Genomic DNA, 21,525 nt, shown 5'->3' with positions numbered 1-21,525 from the left:
TTGGTATAGACTCATTCAAAGCAAGATTTTATTCTGAAGTCCAAGTCAGTTTAAAACCCCAAATGTGTTTTGAACTGACTTTATTGTATTCAGTAGAATGGTACCACTGTTGTGCTTTTTGGACAGAGCGCTCAGCCTTTTGGGTCCAAGCCGGTGGCAGCACACCTGAAACCGTTTGTGACTTGCATTAGTCATTTGTCTCGAATATGGCAAAATTACTGCATTCAAATCGTAAATTCTCTACATAGATTATCAGTGCCTGACCTTATATGTAATTTGTGCATGTGTGATCATCAGTGTGAGTATGAGCAGTATAGCACAAGTCCAGGAAGCATCAAAAATACTGAAGCATTGAATCATATTAATATGGAACTGATAAAAATCCCTGTGCTAAAGAAGAGAGCACAAACCACCTAAACAGATCACACCTGAATTTCATTCAGAAACAGCCCTGTAAGCTTTATTCATTATTCTTTTATTGGAGGCGATGGTTTCTTAAAGTACAGAATCTGTCCAAAGAATAAAAACTGTTGAACAAATCCAGTCATGTGTGTTTTCCACTGCCTGCCTTATCTAATCACACAGGAGATACAGATAATTGTGAGGATAATCATGTGGTAAGTCATTTCAGCCCTTCTCAGTGACCTCAGACAAAGATGTTTTTGAAACGTGCTAACAATTAAGACATTTTAAACAACTCGGAATGAGACGAATGGCACAGTGATGTTATTACTGTGACAACTGAATTACTTTATTTTTGTTTTGTAGGAGGTTCACAAATTTTACAACAGGTCATTTGGAATCTGTTTTAGAAACAGCTTCAATGATAACCGACTCACATGTGTAACTTATTAACAAGTTTATGATGCCCTCCATGCCCTTCTTATGTGCATTAAGAGCTTTTCGGCCTGTGCAGTAGTGCTTGTGTCAAGGACAGTCCATTTCATTTTATTGCAAATATACCCAAAATCAATTCATCAGCATAACCATTTAAAAATAAGACAGTTATACTCACATATTTCCTATAACACCATTTTATATATAAAAGAAAACAATACCAAAGAATCAAATCTTTGAATATTCAGGATTTACCTAATGCTGTAATCTTAACACGCCCGGTGATATTTAAAATGCTATTAAGTGCAGTATTTCATGTTATATTTCAAAACAGAGCACCAAAATCAAAACCATAGCCCCCAAATCCCCTACATATAATTAAACGTGTGATCAAAGAGCTCTTCAAGTGCTTCGTTAAGGTCCCATATCATGGAAAAAACAAATTTTTAAAATGTACCTTTCAATTTCCAGTCCATACAGTCCATTTATGGAAACTAAGGTACAAAACAACCTTTATACATTATAGGAAAAAACTAAATACGATAAAAAGAATATGGATCCTTCACAGCTATCCTGGTGCCCTCTGACTATGTTTACTTTGAGTAAACACCAGAGGTAACAACCCATTTGCCCACAATATTCATTCTAAGAAGTCCTATTGTAGGAACCTCAATTCCAAAAAACTTGGGACAGTGTGTGATATGCTGTTTAAAACAGAAAGCAGTGATTAGTAAATTCAATTTAATCTGTATTAAATTAAAATTTTATTGTGAGCTAGTTCCAAATTGCTTGCTATATGTTTAAAAAAGGTTGGCTGAGGAGCATGTTTACCACTGTGTTACATCACTTTACCAACAATACCAAAAGACACCAACTGGTCCAGTTTTAAAGGTGAAATTTCTTGCCATTCTTTTATTATACAAGAACTTCACAACCATAATACACCAGACATTTTCAATGGGAGACCTGGGGTCTGGACTACACACATATCATGACAGACCCTGGCTTTTGAACTTTACGCTGGTAACAATGCTGGTACGCTGGATTGTCCTTTTTTTGCCCAGAGAACACAACGTCCATTATTTCCATAAACATTCTGAAAGGTGGACCACAATACAGGTTTCCACTGTGCATCAGTCCATCTCGAATAAGCTTGAGCCCTGAGAAGTCGGCGGCGTTTCTGGACATTGCTTACATATGGCTTCTACTCTGCATAGTACAGATTTAGCTTTCAGATGCTGCAATAACCACTGGATTGTAAAAGTATTTGTGAGCCTGTGTGGCAGAGGTGTCCAGTCTTATCCGCCAAGGACCAGTGTGGTTGCAGGTTCTCACCTGATCAGTTGTTTGAAGCCTGACCAACTGCTTGTTTTAAATAAAAACCCACAGCCATATCAGAATAGACCTTTCCAGGATGCCTCTTTATATCCCAGCCTGACTAATTTACTTGTTTAAGATGTTTTTTGAACAAAGTTTTTTTCACTTTGTTCATAGTCTTAAATTGTCCCTACATGTGCCCAATGTGCTACAGGCATCTTTTATTAGTTTAAATATAGGTCAAAGTGGATCAACTGCTTCCTGTTGTTATTTGCATTTTATGTACTGTCCCAACTTTTTTGGACTTGAGTTTTGTAGTATAGCTCCTTTGGTCACATTTCTGTTGTAATGTGTAAACTCTTATTTTCCCTGAGCACCAGTTGTATCTCACTCAAAAATAAAGTTCTGTAAATGGTTCTTTGCTAGGATGTTTGGTTCTAGGAAAAAAACGCTTTTCATATAGAAGCTTTACATTATGTGGAGACATCCATAACCAAAAGTGTTTTTTCTACAACGTCATTCCAAAGAACCCTTTTTAGCACCTTTATTTCTGAGTGTTTTCCAGTGTCTATAAGTGAAAAGTAATATACAGCTCTCTCTATAGCTTATGGCTGGTAGTTGTAGCAGCTACGTATCACCAGATCTCTGGCATGAGGGAACCAGTCTCTGAAGAGAACGCCATAGTAGGTGTACCAGGGGTAGAAGATTTCGCTTTGGCGCAGCGCTCCAGCTTTGATGATTTGCCACGCGGCCTCATGTGCAGGATAAGGAGTCATATCTATGTAGCCTCTGTGTTCACAAGCAGAAAACACAACCATTTATCATCAACCACAAGCCTCTACTTAGAAACCACAGAGATACTATTTCTTAGGTTGGGCAACTTTGTAGAAGTTCCAAGAGATAATCAGTTTGACAGGGAACAGCATGAGACTTTGCCCCATTACTTGTGAAACGATATGCTCTGCAGTACAGTGCTGCATGTGGACTTGCATACTTGAATTGGGAAAGGCCCCTTCAGATAGTTTACAATATTTTTCTCTTTATGCATTAGTAATGCTTCTTTTGAGATCAGATTTGGGCAAATTCTGCTCCAACTTAACTGCCTCATGACCACACTGTGAAATATCTACATCTGTCAGCATCCCTGCTAGGCTCACATCATTTAGAGCCAGTCATTGTTAAATAAGCAGAAGGATTATTATAGTTGCTGTGTAATTGACAATGTTCATAATTCACTCAAAAATAGAAGTTGTAGTTGAGGTTGAAAAAAGCTGTCGACAATGGCTACAGTTTGTGCCACAAAATCCAATGTCCTCAACAGCAGAAACGGGTTCATTATTAAAGGCAATAAAATCCATTATTTTTAGTTATACTTTGTATTTTGGCTGTCGTTTGTTTGGGTTCTCGATTTGGGTTATTTGTTTATTTTTTGCATGGCACTACTGCTACTGCTAAAACGTTTCTGTGCTTATGTCTTTATTTTTATATGAGGCAATCTGACTTCTACTGATGCTTCATAAGAGATTTGTAGAACACAGTAACTAGGTCTCTCTCTCTCTCTCTCTCTCTCTCGTTCTCTCTCTCTCTCTTGACATGAAGTGAGCCTTCAATTTGCACATATATTCATATATACACGTGCAAATATGTATGATAAATACTAGGCATATATGTCCAATATTTGATACTTACATATATGCACACAACATATATGTACATGTAATTAAAAAAAAAAAGCAGAACATTTATTGAGTAAAACATCTGAAGTCTAACATGGCTTACTTGATTTTCTCCATGGCAGAGTCTGTGTCAATGAGGCCCAAGATGCAGATACTGATGGACACGTTACTCTGCTTCATCACCAGTTCATGCTGTAGACTCCCAAAGAAACCATTCAGGGCAAACTTGGTAGCAATGTATGGCAGAGCAAATGGTGAACACATTTTTCCTGTGGAGCACAATTTACCAACATTCACATAACTTTATAAGTGAGAACCACATCAGTACATTTAGGTGGATAGAGTTCTTAAAGTTTTTACTCACCAAGCAGGGAGGAGACCACCACTATCGACCCTTTACTCTTCTCAAGGGCCGGTAAAGCCTTCACAGCCATTTGCACGTAACTATGGAAATTCACCTTTACACAATACAAGGGAAGGACAAGAGAAATTTCAGAACAATACAGTGCACTATAATGAATTTTAGGATTCAATACCCCTCAGTAGGGATGGCACAGTATGAAAATTTCCCATAATTTCCTCTAATTGACCAAACGTTTCACAGTTTTCTTTATGATCAAGATACATCAAGATAAATCATTTTACCACAAGTATTACATTATTATATTACATTATAATAGACTTTATATTTATCTTGTATTTCTTTGTAATAGTAAAAAATCTACTACAATTGAAAAAAAATAAAATGATCACCCGCACTACTACAGTTTACTGTTCAGAATATAACTACCTAAAAATGATTCAAGCACTTGCTTTGCAGAAGGTCTGGAGCGTTTTTTTTAGTAAATTAATTTAGTTAAAAAATTATTTAAAAACATTAAATAAATTAATTTAATTTAAAAAATTAAATTAATTTAATAAAAAAAAAAGCAAACTGTATATGGTTATTAGATATATTTAGGATTGGGGCCACTTACTGATTTATAGGTAAATCATTAACCTTCTGGGGTCTGAGGGCAATTTAGATTTTTGCATATCTTCTTAAATTCGCCTTTAAATGCACTTGCATATAACATGATACCCATATGTTTCATATCACAATGCTCCGTTATGTTCACTACTACTTTCCAAAACCTCTGCAGCAACTTCAGCGGCTATAAACTTTTTACCTGCCATTTCACATGTGTCTCCCATGTTGAATAAATGAAGAATGAAGGGTTTCTGACATGATGGTAAGTCCTTTATGATTTCCTGAGTGGCCATTGGTCAGGTTCACGCAAAATGAAGATGGACACTACCAATTACACATGGTGAGAGGCAGATGACGTGCTTCTCAGCCCCTTTTTTACAGCCTCATGACTCCGGATGTGAGTCACATACGATCTCGCAATAAGATGGAATGGAAAGGGCGATTCTACAGATTCAGGGAATGTTTGAACTGTATTTCTACACTGTACTGTTGCAAAGATAGAGAAACATATATAGAAACATTGAATTTGATGTATGGGCACATCCATGAAGGGTTAAACAAAACTCCAGTCCTAGTTTTATGTCATCTACACATACAGTACCATAGTGTGAGTGAATGTCTGGCACACAAACAAAACCCCACCAGAAACATTATTTTTCAAGCTTAATTATAGTTTGTGAGTCAATATTTTATGAATTGAATTATATACCACCTAGTCCAGTCCTGTAGTGTAGCATGGAAGCTCAGTGTTATGTAGTGACTCCAACACAATTTCACATTAGGTTAAATTGTTTTTTTATTCATGTTCTGAACAACTAGCCCAACGTACAAACAGTTTCTATGAACAAGGACACCCAGTGTCACTGATGTGAAGCACCACTCTTATAAAGCACCAAAAACTACCTGAGTGGTAATGGCGCCCCCTTGTGATGAGTCTTCAGCCTGCTAAACATGAGTGAGTAAGCGAGAGAGTTCATTTCACTCTCACTCTGTGTTGCTGTACCTGCATTAGCCATCGCACGTGATCCACATCGCTGTCCCACATCTGATATGGACTGGGCCCGATGTGGTTTAGCACTATGTAGTCCAGTCCCTTGAGCTGCTGTTCTGCAAACTCCACCACCCGGTCAGCATCAGCGGGAATGCCCATATCTGCTGAGATATAGAGGGCTTTCTGGGCGCCCAGATCCTGACACTTCTTCACCACCTGTAATCACACCACAGCGTAATTTTAAACACTTACAGTGAAGAGCACAGTTTCACAGCAAACTCCACCCAAATCAAGCTGGCAGTAAACACTGTTAGTCAAGTTAATCTTTCAGCCAAATCTAATTCTGATATCATCGTGCATTTCTAAATGAAGTATGATGAAAAGATATTGTTGTACATATAGTAGTCTATTATATTACAAAACAAAAAACATTCAGTTTTTGTATTTTTTAAATATTTTTTTAAATATAGTGCAACCTAGAGTACAGTATGGAAATAAAGTATTTATATTACTTATACATTTACTGCAATTGTTTATATAACCATGCAATTAAGCATGTAATTATATAATTACACGCAAATATACATATAAATCGTATGTAGAGTAAAATGACAATAACCCTAGATGTCTAAGGGTTCAGTGATGTATTGTTACACCAATAGTAGATATGTCATTAGAATGGCACAGTCAACCCGCTAACCTCTTTTAAGGCATTTTCTCTTCTTGCTGTGATGACGATTTGAGCACCCAAACGGGCATAATGGTAGGCCACCTGCTCCCCGATGCCAGTGCTTGCACCAGTCACCAACACCTTCACCCCTTTTAGAGACTCTGGATAAAACAGGCACAGAGATGTTCACATTAAACAACACTAACACTCACAGCAAAGTCTTTCACACCCTGTGCTATGTCTGAGAATTGATGAGGTGTTGTCACAAGGAGAGTAAAGTAAATGAGTGGACTGGTCCAGTGGCGAACGGTGCTTATTAGAGCTATGTCTTCAGTTCAGGACATAAATTTCAAAACTTGACGATAACGCTAATTTTTGTTAGCACCACTATGGAATTTCTAATAGTATAAAAACAGGTGCGCAACATTTTTATACACTCGAGTTTAAACACGTACATAGCTTGGTTAAACTACCACTCATATTCACAGTCAGTGACATACCTAGAACTTCCAGAAGGCCTCAACAGCTGATATTTTTCCTTATTAAATTGGTCCCACCTAGGGGTGGGCAGCAATATGGCAAATATATCTATCACAATCATTTCATGACAAGGCTGAACCTGTGGGGGACGTCACCATTACCAACTTCTACACTGCGGTGACTAACTCTCCAACACAAAACACCCACAGCTCAACACAAAATAACACAATAAACACATACCACACGCCTTTAACTGACGAACAACGACATAACGACACAAATAGTCCCTCTTCTGGAGGGAAGCACCTCCCATGATCCTCCTGATCCCATGACCATCAACACGACCATGTCTCACAAGCATCTAGAGGCCAGCGCCAGCCAGTTGCTACAGTATTGTGGCATAATGTATCACAATATTGAGAAAATATTTTCATACTGCCCAGCCCAAGCTCCACTTCTAGCCCCACCCCTATTAAAAAATCACAATGGGATTGGTTGATTCCGCTGTCACTTCTTGATTAGGCTCGCATCGAATGTGTAAGACTTTCAGTTCAACCCCTGAAGTCCTAACCAACGGGAAAGCTCGCCTGGCTGTATCTACCTAGATTGAAAACAACAACAACAACAAAAAAAACCTTGGGCCTTCACATCTAGATCTGTCCAAAAATGATATAGTAATATATATCAGCCACATTAAAATAATAACTTATGACTAATGCAATAATGAAGTATTTGTGGACAAAATGGCACAACCCTGCTTTAGGAAGTTGAGCTGAGGTTTCTGAGGGCAAACTAATTGACTGTAGGAGTAAAGAAGACAAACAGGGTCTTCTATAACTTCTGCTGCAGCCTTAAGCTATGAGTAAAAAAGGCATAACCACAAGAAGAAAACGTCCCTGCCTTTTAATACGTTTATTCACAACGAATGAAACGTTTCAAAAGCTAACATGTGACACTGCCAGGGGAACGGTATGTTATAATCCCTCAGATTACAGCCAAACAGGCCTCGGTTGATCATCGTGAAATCCAACTGGCGACTAACCACATTATTTTCCACACCATACAAATCACCCGTGGTATTAAATTAGAAATAACTAGAAGCTAATAGTTCAAACCTCAGTAGTGAAAGCCAGACAGTCACAGGTTGTGAACTGGTGAATTTACGACGACTTGAAAAAGAGGTAAAGTTACGATATATATATATATATATATATATATATATATATATATATATATATATATATAGTGCAACTGAAACGTTTATCTCGTGGCTGCGTTGAAGAGCCTCCATTGATTTAAACCCAGCTTTCAGGCTGCACGAAAAAACGTTAAAACCGTCTACAAGTGACTCCAAGAACAATACAGAGGAAGAGAACCTAATCCCACCTTCATTGAGAGACGGTCCACTCCACAGATACGCAATGAAAGCGGCGCTAAGTGTCCCAAAGAGAACGATCTTGACGGGAAGCTTCATTGAGGAAAGCTGAGGAAGGTTTCTGTAGAAGCTCTGACGGGCAGGCTGACTGATCTCAGATCAAGAGATCAAGTTCACGGTTCCTACAAGCGCTACAGGCTCCACACTCGGCACAGTCCGGTCAGTCGTACAGTCTGAGGTCTTAAAGTGAAACCAACAGACCAATGTGTGGCTTTCTGAAACAGGCGGAGTCTCTGAATGGAGCACTGAGGATTTGGACAGAGCACAAAAACAGGTTTAACTTGACGTTGCTTGAGTTCAGTTCTACAGGAACATCTGTGGGCAGTGGACTAGTTCGACTGTGCATGTATTTATTAACAAGACATTTATTTGAGCTCCTCAGTGCAGTGATGGAGTGAAGAAGTGGAGCTGACAGTTACCAAAGCTGCATATTGTCCTTCAAAACCTGTGTTAATGGCAGATTATCAGAGCTCAGCTGTAAACTGTAGTAATTAGTAACGTTAGTGGCAGATTCTTTACTGATGTTGTTCTGCTTAAAGGTGCTCAAAATCCTGTGTATGTGCACCATTATAGAAAAAATATATGTGGCAAGCTTTACATGTATATATATATATATATATACAAACACATTGCTGTCCATGCTGAAATACTAAAATGTATTTCAGAATATATCGCCACATTAACCAAATATATTTTAAAATACATACACGTAGCAATGTACCACAAAAATAAATGTATGTAAATGTATTTATCAAATACATTTGAAAATGTATGAAAACAGCCAAATACTGTCTAATTCACTTTACTGTTTGGAAGGCCTTCTAAAATGATTTTGTTTTCCAGTATGTTAATTTTAAGTATTAGCAAGTGAACCTTTAACATGGCGAAATCGAGTGTTGTAGGTAGTGATACTCTGTGAAAATGCAGTTATGATTTTGATCTTGTTTATTTGAAATACATTTTGTGTGAGATTCATGCAAAGTACAATGCAAAAAAAGTCAAAAGTATATTTTTGGCCTTTGTCAAACTTTGCAAAAATCTATTTGATAAATACATTTGGAATATATATATATATATATATATATATATATATATATATATATATATATATTCCATATGGGCAGGTATAAAATATTTCTACAATACCCTGCCAGAAAAACCAGCATAGACTAGCACACCTGGTCACCGAAAAAAACTGCTGGTCAACGGCAGGACCATTCTGGGTCGACCAGCTAAACCAGCACCAGACTAGCACTAGACCAGTATGCTGTTTTTTCAGCAGGGCATAGACGTCTGAAGCACTTAATGAAAGTTACTATATGAAAACATGAAATGGTTACAAATACGCTGCCTTATTATTCTATTATTATTATTATTATTATTATTATTATTATTATTATTATTATTATGTTACATATTTCTCTGCAATGCAATCGAACCACTCTGAATGATTTTGTTTACATCATAATGACTGAATTATACAGTAATGTTGAAAAATCAGTGAAATTCCCTTTTAATAAACAAAGAGTATACAGAGATATACACTACTGTTCAAAAATTTAAAATCACATGTCATATGAATCACTGATTCAGTAAAACACAGTTAGTAACTAGACTACAAATCCTTATTCACAATTAAAAGCATTGCAAATGTTATTACATTATTAACTGTAATTATTAATTTATAGCAATTTCTTGTTACTTGTGAGATGGTCACCACTTTTTAAATATTCTTAATATTAAATGTATTATAAATAATTTCATGATGCCACAGCTTTCCTACTGAGGAATCTGAGGAATCATCTACAGCTCTCTTCGTCATTGAACGCTGCTTTATTTTTACAGCTTCTTACAAAGTGTTTCTCAATCCTGCTCCGATCCACAGAACTGCACGTTTTCAGGCGCGATGTATCTTTAGTCTGACACCCACTTCAGCTAATTAAGCACTCTGATAACAAGCTGATGAGCTGAATCAGGTTTTTTAAATAAAGAAGAGAAGTAAATCCACTGCTATGGATTGTTGACGTCATATTAGAGTCATTTACGCATGTATTTGCACCAAAAACTTGTTTACATTATTTAAAACAGTGAATCCAAACTCTTAACGCTAATACCAAACTTTTCAACTGCAGTGTGTATCTACATAACCTATAATATTCCCAGGTTTGTGGGTGAATCAATGTTTCGTTCACAATATTTCGTCACGTTCGGCTCCGAATGAACGCGGCACCGTGATTCAAAATTCCGCACCAAACTTTATTCACACAGCCCGCAGGAAGCAGCCGCTGCCCTTGTGGATGCTGTTAGCTGTCAAACTAGCTAACAGCTAATGTGTGGAGAATAACAGCAGGATTGGGACTTTTTCCTCTATAATTGTTTTAACGCAAACCTCCGCGCGTTTGTATTCGAGCGAGCTAGTAATACTGCGTGTGTCTCAATGGCAGCGAAGATTTTGCCCGTAGTCAAGTAAGTCCGGTCTCTTCGCTGACGGTAGCTAATGATAACACACAGGAGCGAACAAGAACAGCGAGACTAAACTGTTATACACAGCTTTTAAAACAAGCAGGTGTAGTTTGGCAAAAGTAGTTTGTCAACGTTTGTTTGCTGCGGTGAAGTTGGATAAAACACCACAGTTTCGTATAGAACAGCAGCTCTGCGTTAGCTAAGCTAATGGCTAAGCTAAAGGCAGGGCTCAGTGTGTCTGATATGAAGTTATGAAGGACTTATTTAGCTGATTAGCCAGAGTTGAAGGACAGCATTGCACAGAAGTGACATCCCTTCGGCCAACTCTACAATCGTAATTTGACTTTTCCTACACTGTTGCCTTTAACACATGCACAGAGTATGTTTGGGTGTGTTTTGTGGGGGCCAGGTGTCCTCTGGGTGGTGTATTGGGTCATTAGGCTGGTCCCTACTAGTAAAAATGCCTTTCTAGGCCCAAACGCTTGAGCTTGTACACTCTTTAAAAAGAGGGGTTTCAAGGGTTCTTTAGTAAAGAAAAAAGTTTTATTTAAAACCATGAACACGTAAATAGCCCATTGCATGATTAAAGGGTTCTTTGCATCATGAAAGCGTTCTCCAGATTGATGGATAATGTGTTATAGCTGGTTCTATATAGAACCTTTTTGAGAAGGCTTCCATATAGCACCAGAAAGGATTCCACTATTGTTGCAAGCCAAAGAACCCTTTTTAGTACTATGCAGAACCCTTTTTTGCTGAGAGTGTATCAATCAAAACATGTTGGCTTCTTTAGTTTTGTGCTGGAGGTACAACAAGGTGCAAGCACACACTTAAAAAAGATGCGTCTTCAGGGGTTCTTTAGCAAAGGCAATGGTTCTGTTTACAACTATGAGTTCTATATAGAACTGTTTCAGACTTAAAAGGTTCTTTGTTCTAAAAAGTCAGTAAACTGGTTGCCCTGAAAAAATATTGAAGCTCCAGTAGTATGCTAACAATACTTAATGTTATCTGAATTATACATGTGACTTATTATACACTTGCCAAAAGTTATAACAACAACAAGTTATAATAACAAAATTATGCCTAATTTAGTTATTGAGAAACAAGTTCATTCAGGTTGTTTTGATGCAAAATGTTTAATTGTATAGAAACTTACTTAGATTTCTTTACGGTGGTGGTGATAGGAACCAGGGGTTGCAATATCTACAATGCAAATATAGTCTTAGGTCGCATATTTCATGTGAGGGAGCTTTTAGAGGCATTAAGCTCTTTGGACATTTGGTTCCCATCACCACTGCTGTGAACATTTCTAATTTGGTAAATAAACAGAGCATTTCATATCAAGCCTCTCTGAATGACTTTGTTTACCTCTTAATGTTTTAATTATGCAGAAATTTTGAAAAAACAGTGCCATACCCCTTTAAGCAGAACAAAAACACGTAAAAAATAACAGGTATTAATTGCTCTCTCTTACTTTTGTCTGGCAGGCTTGCCACCAAAGTGGGCATCGCTGGAGGAGCTGTCTATGTGGCCTATGACTCTGGACTTCTTGGGGGCAGTGACGAGGGCTCTGTAGCCCTGAGCAAGGCTAAAGCGGCTATTCCACCTGCTGTTGAAGAATGGACGAAGTACTTCGGCTTTGAAGTAAAACATCTTTAAATAATTGTCATTAACCTGTAGTGTCAGTCAGGCATTTGGAAGCCAGCCTATTCATTTCTGTCTTGAAACTGTCAGAGGGCTTTTGTCATGAAAGATATTTGCTCTTTTTCTGCTATGGCATGCAGAGCTGAGAGGGCATTGCATGAAAAGAATGTATGTTAGTTGAAATAAAAATGTTTGTAATTTAGAGTTTTAAAAGATTTTACTCTCTTTCATCTCTTTCAGCTTCCTGCGGCTCCTAAAATTGAGTTCTCCCCAGTGGATGCGTGGAACTCAGGTAATCCCCTGTCAGGGTTTGTTGTCAGTGAAACTTGATGTACACTCCTTCCATAAAGGTTACTAAGTGGTTCTTGGCTTGGATGTAGGATTCTAGGAGAAGCATGTTATTTGTACGAAATCCTAACATTATGGAGGTTTTTCACTTTAGGCTCTAAAAGGGATCTTCTAAGCAAATCAAATTTACACAATTTTCCACAGATGCACTTGTCACAATAGCTTTGTTGTCTGGCTGTCTGCAGAATGTTTTATCAAATTTTGTTTATTTATATAGCTCACAATAAGTTATACGGTGTACTAACCCACATCAGCAAGTCTGTGTAACCTTAATGAAGACCTAGATGATGTTTGAACAGGTTTTGGGCCTGTATTTACTAGACATGAGTCAGAACTTTTGAGCATTTCAATAGTCATGAAAGTTTAAATAGTACATTAGGACTATTTGTACATTGGAGCATTGTAGATTCTCATAAGAACCATGAGAACTCTATGCTCCACTAGAGGGCAGTGTAGACCCAGTGACTACATTTTGGTTAGAGTTTCTTGTCTGATTGTTCCAAAGAACGAAGTCTAGAAAGAAAAATACAGAGAGAAAAATACAGCTATTGCACACCGGACAAGAGGCTCTGCGCTGCCCCCGCAGAGGGTCTCAGGCAAGGGGTAGCAGATAGTACGAAGTACAGCTATAGCACATAGGAAGCATTGCAGAAAAGTACTGATAAACATCAAGCTCAAGCTCATTTTACACTCTACTCATATGTATTTAATGGAATAAACTTTTTACAGTGTAATTTGGTAACAACTAACTTACTCTTCACAAAATTGCTGTTGAGCTAAAAGGTATGAGTTGTCTAGGCTAATAACATCAGCAGAGATGAAACCGATTCACATTTGTCTTCTTATCTCAAGGACTTTAGATCTCTGTATTTTAAGCAACATGTCCTGCCTGCTAGGGATTTGGTGTCTGGGTTTAAAAGGGAACTCCACCAATTTTTCAAAATTTCTGCATAATTAAATGGTTAAGATGTAACCAAAGACATTCAGAGCAGTTTGATGTGAAACGCTCTGTTCTAGAGAAACTTACTAAGTCAGAATTGTTCACGGTGGTGATAGGAACCAGACGTCTGAAAAAAAGCTTAATGCTTCTAAAAGCTCCCTCACAGAAAGCTGTTACACATAATGGTTATGAATACGCTGCCTGATGCCCAAGACATTGTGTGACCATAGTTTTGTTTTACGAAAGTTTTGTTTTACTTTTGTTAACCCATGAATTTTAATCCATTCATGGATCCATTCATCCCCCCAAAAATGTATTTCGTTCAGATGTTCAACTATTTTACCATTATAAACATTACATATAAAAAACTTAGAAGACACATGTAGGTTCACTGGTGGTTCTGGATAGTAAATTAAACTGCTATAGTTGTGTTGTAGACGTTGTGACCCCTGGTTCCTATCACCACCACTGTAAAGAAATATGAGTCTAAAAGTTTCTTTACAGCAAGCTGTTTTACATAAAACAAATCTGAATGACTTTGTTTACATTCGCAATGCCGGAAAGTTCATCTTAAAAATTCCAATATCAGATTTGACTGAAATGCTTGTTCCCAGTATTTACAAAAAAGATTTGGGTGACTATTGGCCTTTAGTGTTTTTAGCAGTGTTAGCATCGTAGCTCCACATTTAAACTAAAGAAGCAAAATTTGTACACTAACTATGTCTTGGTTGATCAACTACATCTAGGATAAGTGGAAAACTGTGTAAAGCAGATTTTTCACTGAACCATTACTCTCAGGAATCAACAATGAAAGGTTCTTAAGGGAACCAGAAGTGGTTCTTTAGTAGCATTTCTCCTAAGAACTCTTTTGGCACTTTTATTTTTAAGGGTGCATGTTAAATTACTAGGTATTGATAATGAAATATGCTTGATGTATCTTAAAGTATGTATTTTGAACATTTTTTTCGACAGGAGTGCGGAAATCTATCCATGCTCTTTCAGTTGCTCCAACTGCAGTGTGTGACTACACAAGCCAAGGCTTTGAGTACCTGAGAGGCCTGGCCAAATGAACTTAATTCATCCTGCTCTGCTGTTTGCTTCAAATGGATATACTTCCCAGCATGTACAGGCTCACCGACGGGAAAGGTACACTCAAAGGACACCGAAGAACTGTCTAAATCTGTAGGAAGCTCATGTGGTTCTGCGCTTGTGTTAAAAGTGTAAAAAAAGATGCTTGTTCTAAAGGTATTTGGTGTCAAGTAAAATAAATACATGTACAAAGATGAAGGGAAGAACCTTGCTTTTTTGATCCCCTATTCTTTTTTTTTGAGAACCTTTTTTTGATCCCCTATTCTTCATCAGCATATCATCATCCACAAATATTTGACTCTGTTTTGCAACTGTAACTTATACTAACACTAAAAGAGCTCTTTAGATTTGCCCCACAGCATGATATGTGAAACATACCATGAAGTGTTATTATACAGAGAAGAAAACATGAGTGGGATCTACTTCAGAGGGGTTCTGAACAGACTTCTATACTATGTACAACCTGCTATTTGAGAGTTGTATGCAGCTATTTTGGGGCTACAGTTGCACTCTGAAATGAACAGTTAACTGAAAGTGTTTTGTCATGCATTGCATGTCATCAGTCTGCACTGATGTTCCCCCTGAACAGCCTAATTTTGATCCAGCAGGCCTTAGGAAGATATTTTGAAAAAATGTACCTGAATGTATATAAACATGCTTCATGTGCAAAGTGAGGAATCAGATGTGCAGAAGTTAAAATACTGGCCTTATCAAATAATACAGCACTGTGAAAAGTCAGAGACCACCAGTCAAAACAGCCATAAAGTACAAGTTTTTATTTTCATTGTCGGGATGAAAAGCATAATGGAAGATTTCATAGAAAAGTGCATCCTTTGCCTTTATCACACCTTTTTGTGAGACTTTCTGTAGTTGTTTAAAGAAATCTGCAGGGATATTTTTCCACACCTCCAAAGTTCAGTCTTAGAAATTGGTTGTATTTTCTGCTTCTCACAATCGAATTATTCCCAAACGTATTTAGTGGTCAGTCCATTCTTTTGAGAACACCAGCAGCTTCATTTGATTTGCAGATATTCTTTTTTTTTGTCTGTTTCATTTACTCTGTGAGGGCTTATTGACAGCTACACATCCTTTCAGACTCTTAGTATTGAGTTGTCTTCTCACAGTGGAAGGATGGACAGAAACAACTGGGGATTTTTCAGGTCTGAATCAAGAGTGGAGCTTTTTTATTCTCCCTCTCAAAGATAAAAGCTTTAAGTGACCATTTTGGTGGTCTCACAAGTTGTGCCCAGTAGTTAGGAGTCCCATTTTCTCTGTAGCTTTTAAACATTTTTGAACTCCTCTTTTTTCACTTATTTTCCTGCATGATAACAGTAAATACTTCCAAGAGAATGATTTATATTGGTCCATTCATCAGAGTTTCCCACAATGTCAAGGGCAGCTGGCACTTTTACATTCTGTACCAAAAAAAGGTTTTGTCCTGTCAGTGAGAATATATGCGACTGGCCTGTGGATGTTACACTATAGCAGTGCTACAGTAGCCAGTACTGAATCATTTCAGCAGTACTGCTTCAGATTAGGGTTGCATCATTAATTTATCTGCCTTTAATTGTTAACTGACAAGTTTAAAATCAAGGACGCAATTGTAAAATCCTTGATATGTGGACATTTGAGAGCAAATTTTGTATTAATGCACTGAGATATTAAGAAGTGTTCCTGGTATGGACCGTGGAACATAGTACTGATCGGTGGAGCCAGACATAAGCATGTGTATTGAATAAACAACCCAAAACTGCATCACTTTACATAATAACCTGGCTTTATTTAGAGGAAGAGGCTGGTAACTGTATTATATTCATGATTATTTGACCAAGAATGTAGTCTGCTGAAGGGCTACTGAAACGTCTATATTTTAAAGTTCTACAATAGTGGTCACCAACCCTCCTCCTGGCCATCTGCCTTCCGGCAAGTTTCACCTCCAACCCAAATCTACCACACCTAATTCAGCTAATCAAGGAAGGCAATAATTAGATGGATCAGGTGGGATCGATTAGAGTTGGAGATAAAGTGTATAGGAAGGTAGATCTTCAGGAGCAGGGTTGCTGACCACTGTTCTACAGTTATATTTACCTCTCATTACCAGTCCAAGTAAAAAGGAACATAAATGACCGGGTCTAGCTTTGGCTCAGTGTACCTCAGTAGCTCTTGAAAGCTGTTGCCATCCACCACATACTTCTCTATAATTGTGCACTCGTGTGATTTCCTCACACCGCTGTGCCTCGCACCTTTTCTCGGAGGACATGGGTGAAGTAGTTGTCTGTCTTATCACTGGGTACATTGTTGTATTTGTGCTATCGTCCTCTTGAACAGTGGTCCAGAAAACCACTATTTTTATCTGCATGCTTTATTTTTCAGTAGGCCTATATAGTGGAAACAATAGCCAGTTACTCCTTCATGCGTATATTTCATATCTTGAATCATAAATCCACCAGTTCACTTCGGAACTGTTGTTTATTGGAAATTAAATAATTGTTTGTTGGTCAAACAATCGTTTATTTGTCAGTTAACAGTTAATCGGTTAGTCATTTACATCCCTACTTCAAGTAGTTAATACAAATAAAGCCTTATGTGGTTGTATAAAGGATCTTCTGCTGCTGCTCTGAAACTTGCATAAGTGTTGCATGTGGTGATGCTGAGCTTTTAGTGTGGTTTCTGTCAAATATCACTCAGGCCTGGGCTGTGAGTTTTGGTTTCTGTTAAACTGCAGTATGCTTCAATGGACATTTTCGCTATTGTGGGAATTGGAGTCAGAGATGAGCCGATTGTATAATGCAAATCATATCAGTGTGGAATAAGATTCTTAAACATATACAAGCGTATTCTTTTAATAATCAATTAAGCTTTATTTAAACAGTAACAAAGTGTGAACAGCAGTTACATGCCATCTAGTTAAGAGACACAAAGAACAAAAAACTAAGCACCTTTCTTGATTATTTTCTTAATCCAGGGTATGTACTTTGAAATCTGAGTGTAGACATCGGGTACATTTGAATGTTTGCAATCTCTGTTGGAAGTAAAGGAGGCAATGCCCACTGCTACATCACCGCACACCAAAGGCCCACCGAAATCACCCTGCAACAATCAGAGCAAAAATCACACGTTCAGTGTTGCTTGACAGTTTCAGTGTAGGGCTGGGCGATAGTGCCAAAAATCAGAATCTCGATTATTTTCAAATTTATTAACGATTCTCGATTCCAATTGCGATTTTTTAATTTTTTTTTTTGATTCTTGCATAATGCCATTGGAAAAAGGCACTTTAACTTAAAAGACTCCAGAAGTGCAAAAATAGTAACAGTATCACCTATAATTATTAAATTAAATATCCTTTCAAGGGACTCAAACTGTGCAAGCAAAACAAAATTTGTACCAAAATAAATTGCAATAATTAAAACATAAAAGAACCATTTTAATTAATGATATCCTTTTAAGAATACCAAGCAGCTCCTTAAAGCTCACAAGCAACTTTCACTTTAGATAATGCACAAGTATGACCTCCTTACATTAAGAAAATTGCAAACCACAAAGTTCTTACAGGTTTCTTGAAAGGAACACAAGCCTATCTACAGATTCAGGCTTGAGAGACGCCATCTGACAGGTAAAGGCCTCAGCAGACTTCTTGCGGAGACGATGTGCCTTAATTGCGGAGAAAACAAACAACCGCAGACGTCGCGCCGAGGCTTCGTTCGCCGTGCCGCGCACATGGCAGCTGGGCGAACTCCACGGATGAAGACACTACGCGAGCCTCTGATTGGTCAATAAAAAAACTGATTGGTCGGTAAAAAAGAGGCGTGCCATTACGCAAAGGTGGACAACTTTGAGGAGCTTCGGCAGACACAGTAATATTTCACTGTGAAACGCGCATTTGTTAAATAAACAATGAATACCTCCTAAATGTAAGATGCTAAGTCTGTTATTCGGCAATACTAACTAGTAATACATACAGGTCATCTTAGGTTCACAAGAGGATGAGGCTGAAGTTGGCTTTCTGTTCACCAGCTTCTTATTCGAATTTTCCCATTCCACCTTAAATGGTGGCAGTATTCTGGACTGAGACGTCGCCATAGTTAGAACAGTGAAAGAATCGTTTTCCGAGTAGGGTCTGACTGCAGAACAGGAGGCAGCAGTTCCAGGACCGCAATTCCAGGACCATATGTTTTTGTGACACTGTTCCCTAGCGAAGTGGATATAAGGACCGCATTTAACACGTGGAAAAGAGAAACCATCCCAGTTTTAAATGTCCCTTTTTAACCCATTTGCTTTTTTTTTGTGTGTGTGATTGAGGGAGATTATATCTTACTTGTTGAATCTTGTTGGTTGTTATTGTTGATACACTAAATAAATATTATGGCACCAAAGCCTTTCTTGTGTCTCAAATATCTGGTTGAGATTTAGTGACTGTAAAAGCAATATGTGCAGTTGATTGTATCTTTATTTTTACACAATTACACAAAATGCAACTCTTAGTAAACAAGTTTAATTCTGAGAAAGTAGTATTTGGATGGAATAAGCCTCTAAAACTGTAAGTTAGATAAAGTAGTAGTATTTGGGTGGAATAAGCCTCTAAAACTGTAAGTTAGATAAAATAGTAGTATTTGGGTGGAATAAGCCTCTAAAACTGTAAGTTAGATAAAGTAGTAGTATTTGGGTGGAATAAGCCTCTAAAACTCTAAGTAGTTAGGTAGACAGGAAGGAGCATTGGTCATCCACTTTGCTAGGGGGCAGTGTCGCAAAAACATATGGTCCTGGAATTTTCGGTCCTGGGGGGGTGCTTTCCAGCAGTCATGAAACTTATCATAAAACGTCATAGTGTCACGTGGAGTGTCCGCGACAGGCAACACGAAACCACAGAAAGTTTCCGAGCTTGAAATTCTGCGAAGGCGAATCTACCACAATTTATGAAATATGAATATCTCCATCTTACCTGGCATACACCACTTTTTGTCCCTGCACACAGCACATTATGTGGGAGTGTATTATTCCACTTCTTCTTGCAGTCTTTGTCACTTATGGTTGACACATAGGTCACCATGAGGTCATTTACTGCGTTTTGTTTCTCTGTCTTTCCCCATCCTGCCACCAGGCACTTCGTGTTTGGCTTGAATGGTTTGTCCTTGCTCGGGATTTTGACAGTCTTCACAGATTTACCCTGTTGAACTTTCTTGGAAAGCTTCAATTTTGGTAATAGAAACACTTATTAGTTATTAGTGTCATCTTCTATACCAATGGTCACCAACCCTGCTCCTGGAGATCTTCCTGTAGACCTCATGTGTCAAACAAAAGGCCTGTGGGCCAGATTAGGCCCTGTGGTCAGTTTGGTTTATAGCAAAATTTTAATTAAAAATGAATGGCCCATGGATTTGTCGAGATTTTTGATCCATCTAATTATTGCCTTCAGAAGTCCTTGATTAGCTGAATGAGTTGTGTTAGATTTGGGTTGGAGGAAGGTAGATCCCCAGGAGGAGGGTTGTAGTAACGATATTCTTCTTTTAATGACTGTATAAAGAGCCAAACTATACCTCCAGAAGCATAATGTCATCCCCAGTGCTGACTTTTTTGTATGATAGGCATTTGTGCCTGTCTTTCACTTTATATCTGATCAGATTGTTTGCAGAGATGTCGTGAGCCCCGAGGACTACGCTCATGCTCCCCCTTTGTGTTTCAGAAGATGAGAGGTATTTCAATACTAGTAAAAAAGAACAATTCTGCTTCTTGAATTATGGCGGCCTACCTGTAATCACATTGGGCAGCAGTGAGTACGTAGCTGGCGTGTATGAGGAATCCTCCACATTTGTGCTTCCCGTTGACCTGCACTGATGCCATGTACTTCTGGGAGTTCTTCTTGGCTTTCTTACCATGAATGATTTCCTCTCCATACGTGGCTAGAAGAAGGAATGACCAATCAAACCAGTATCTCCTAGAAACTGTCCAGCATCTTTCATTCTTCGATTCACAACCAAGCACTTACCATCATATGTCAGTGTGCTGAAAACTGCAGCAAGCATCACTCGCTGAAGTGCATTCATCCTGTCAGTAAGTCGCTATGAGTCGAACACCTCTCTAGGTATTTATACTCATCACAGGACTGCCTCACTGTGGCTTTCTCTTGTAGACGATGTACTGACCTCTTCCTTACTTAGAGTGCAGTACTGTTGAACCTTGAAAATGCCAGTTGTCTCTTATGTTAAAAACTCTCAAAAGCATTAGAAAATGTTTTGTAGCCTATGTAAACAACATGTGCATTCTAAAAGTATGGTACCAGTTGGCCTTTTTTTGCCCTCTGTGGGAGTATGAGTCATTTTTCATGGAGTAGTGCATTGTGTGGAAGGCCATTGCATGAAATCTAATAAAAAATGTTCCCATTTTTGGAGATTTTGCAGATAATTATGTGCCAAAACATGTTTTTTTTTCCTTTGAGGATTAACAGCAAAAGGCTGATTGGTCCTAGTGTGTTGCACTATAACAAGTGTTGAATCATTTCAGTTATACAGCTTTTTAAAAGTGTGTTCCTATATTATCTTTTTTTCAGGTCAGTTTGTTCTATAATAAGAGTCTAGTTGTGATTGTATAATAGCCCTGCTGTTACTTGTGAAAGTGTTGCATGTGGTGGTGATGAGCTTTTAGTGTGGTTTCTGTCTAATGTTGCTCAAGCC

General features: G+C 38.0%; 3 protein-coding genes across 4 annotated transcripts; 1 reads left to right on the top strand and 2 right to left on the bottom strand.

Moving 5' to 3' along the window:
* Positions 1-716: 716 nt before the first annotated feature.
* On the bottom strand, positions 717-8,572 carry hsd11b1la (hydroxysteroid (11-beta) dehydrogenase 1-like a). Of its 2 annotated transcripts, none has more exons than XM_036586714.1 (6): positions 8,328-8,572; positions 6,492-6,622; positions 5,804-6,007; positions 4,195-4,288; positions 3,934-4,099; positions 717-2,943 (listed from the first exon to the last, which is right to left on the bottom strand). In XM_036586714.1, the coding sequence occupies exons 1-6, from the start codon at positions 8,413-8,415 to the stop codon at positions 2,760-2,762; spliced, it is 867 nt and encodes a 288-aa protein (XP_036442607.1). In that variant the 5' UTR covers positions 8,416-8,572; the 3' UTR covers positions 717-2,759. The 2 variants fall into 2 exon arrangements, with proteins under 2 accessions (XP_036442607.1, XP_036442606.1); XM_036586713.1 differs by lacking the exon at positions 8,328-8,572 and adding an exon at positions 7,182-7,282.
* Positions 8,573-10,618: 2,046 nt separating this feature from the next.
* On the top strand, positions 10,619-15,058 carry micos13 (mitochondrial contact site and cristae organizing system subunit 13). The gene is made up of 4 exons (XM_036587274.1): positions 10,619-10,842; positions 12,324-12,480; positions 12,721-12,772; positions 14,741-15,058. The coding sequence occupies exons 1-4, from the start codon at positions 10,814-10,816 to the stop codon at positions 14,836-14,838; spliced, it is 336 nt and encodes a 111-aa protein (XP_036443167.1). The 5' UTR covers positions 10,619-10,813; the 3' UTR covers positions 14,839-15,058.
* A 1,922-nt stretch (positions 15,059-16,980) lies between these two features.
* LOC118819523 (mast cell protease 2-like) lies at positions 16,981-21,023 on the bottom strand. Its single transcript, XM_036587354.1, has 6 exons — positions 20,841-21,023; positions 20,604-20,754; positions 20,392-20,524; positions 19,797-20,042; positions 17,797-17,947; positions 16,981-17,235 (listed from the first exon to the last, which is right to left on the bottom strand). Exons 1-6 carry the CDS (start codon positions 20,896-20,898, stop codon positions 17,207-17,209), a joined length of 768 nt encoding a protein of 255 aa, XP_036443247.1. The 5' UTR covers positions 20,899-21,023; the 3' UTR covers positions 16,981-17,206.
* Positions 21,024-21,525: the final 502 nt, after the last annotated feature.

This window comes from Colossoma macropomum, unplaced genomic scaffold, assembly GCF_904425465.1.
Source record: "Colossoma macropomum unplaced genomic scaffold, Colossoma_macropomum, whole genome shotgun sequence".
In the NCBI taxonomy this organism is placed as follows: domain Eukaryota; kingdom Metazoa; phylum Chordata; class Actinopteri; order Characiformes; family Serrasalmidae; genus Colossoma; species Colossoma macropomum.
This window is presented reverse-complemented; position numbering and strand designations above follow the sequence as displayed.

Excerpts from the sequence above, each read along its gene's own strand:
- hsd11b1la (XM_036586714.1), bottom strand. The coding sequence starts at position 8,415 with ATGAAGCTTCCCGTCAAGATCGTTCTCTTTGGGACACTTAGCGCCGCT. Across the intron at positions 4,100-4,194 it reads GGTGGTCTCCTCCCTGCTTG|GAAAAATGTGTTCACCATTT; the intron begins GTGAGTAAAAAC and ends TGTGCTCCACAG. Across the intron at positions 2,944-3,933 it reads TCTGCCATGGAGAAAATCAA|AGGCTACATAGATATGACTC; the intron begins GTAAGCCATGTT and ends TTGTGAACACAG.
- micos13 (XM_036587274.1), top strand. The coding sequence starts at position 10,814 with ATGGCAGCGAAGATTTTGCCCGTAGTCAA. Across the intron at positions 12,481-12,720 it reads CGAAGTACTTCGGCTTTGAA|CTTCCTGCGGCTCCTAAAAT; the intron begins GTAAAACATCTT and ends CATCTCTTTCAG. Across the intron at positions 12,773-14,740 it reads AGTGGATGCGTGGAACTCAG|GAGTGCGGAAATCTATCCAT; the intron begins GTAATCCCCTGT and ends TTTTTTCGACAG.
- LOC118819523 (XM_036587354.1), bottom strand. The coding sequence starts at position 20,898 with ATGAATGCACTTCAGCGAGTGATGCTTGCTGCAGTTTTCAGCACACTG. Across the intron at positions 20,755-20,840 it reads CAGCACACTGACATATGATG|CCACGTATGGAGAGGAAATC; the intron begins GTAAGTGCTTGG and ends TCCTTCTTCTAG. Across the intron at positions 17,236-17,796 it reads TAAGAAAATAATCAAGAAAG|GCCTACTGAAAAATAAAGCA; the intron begins GTGCTTAGTTTT and ends TCCACTATATAG.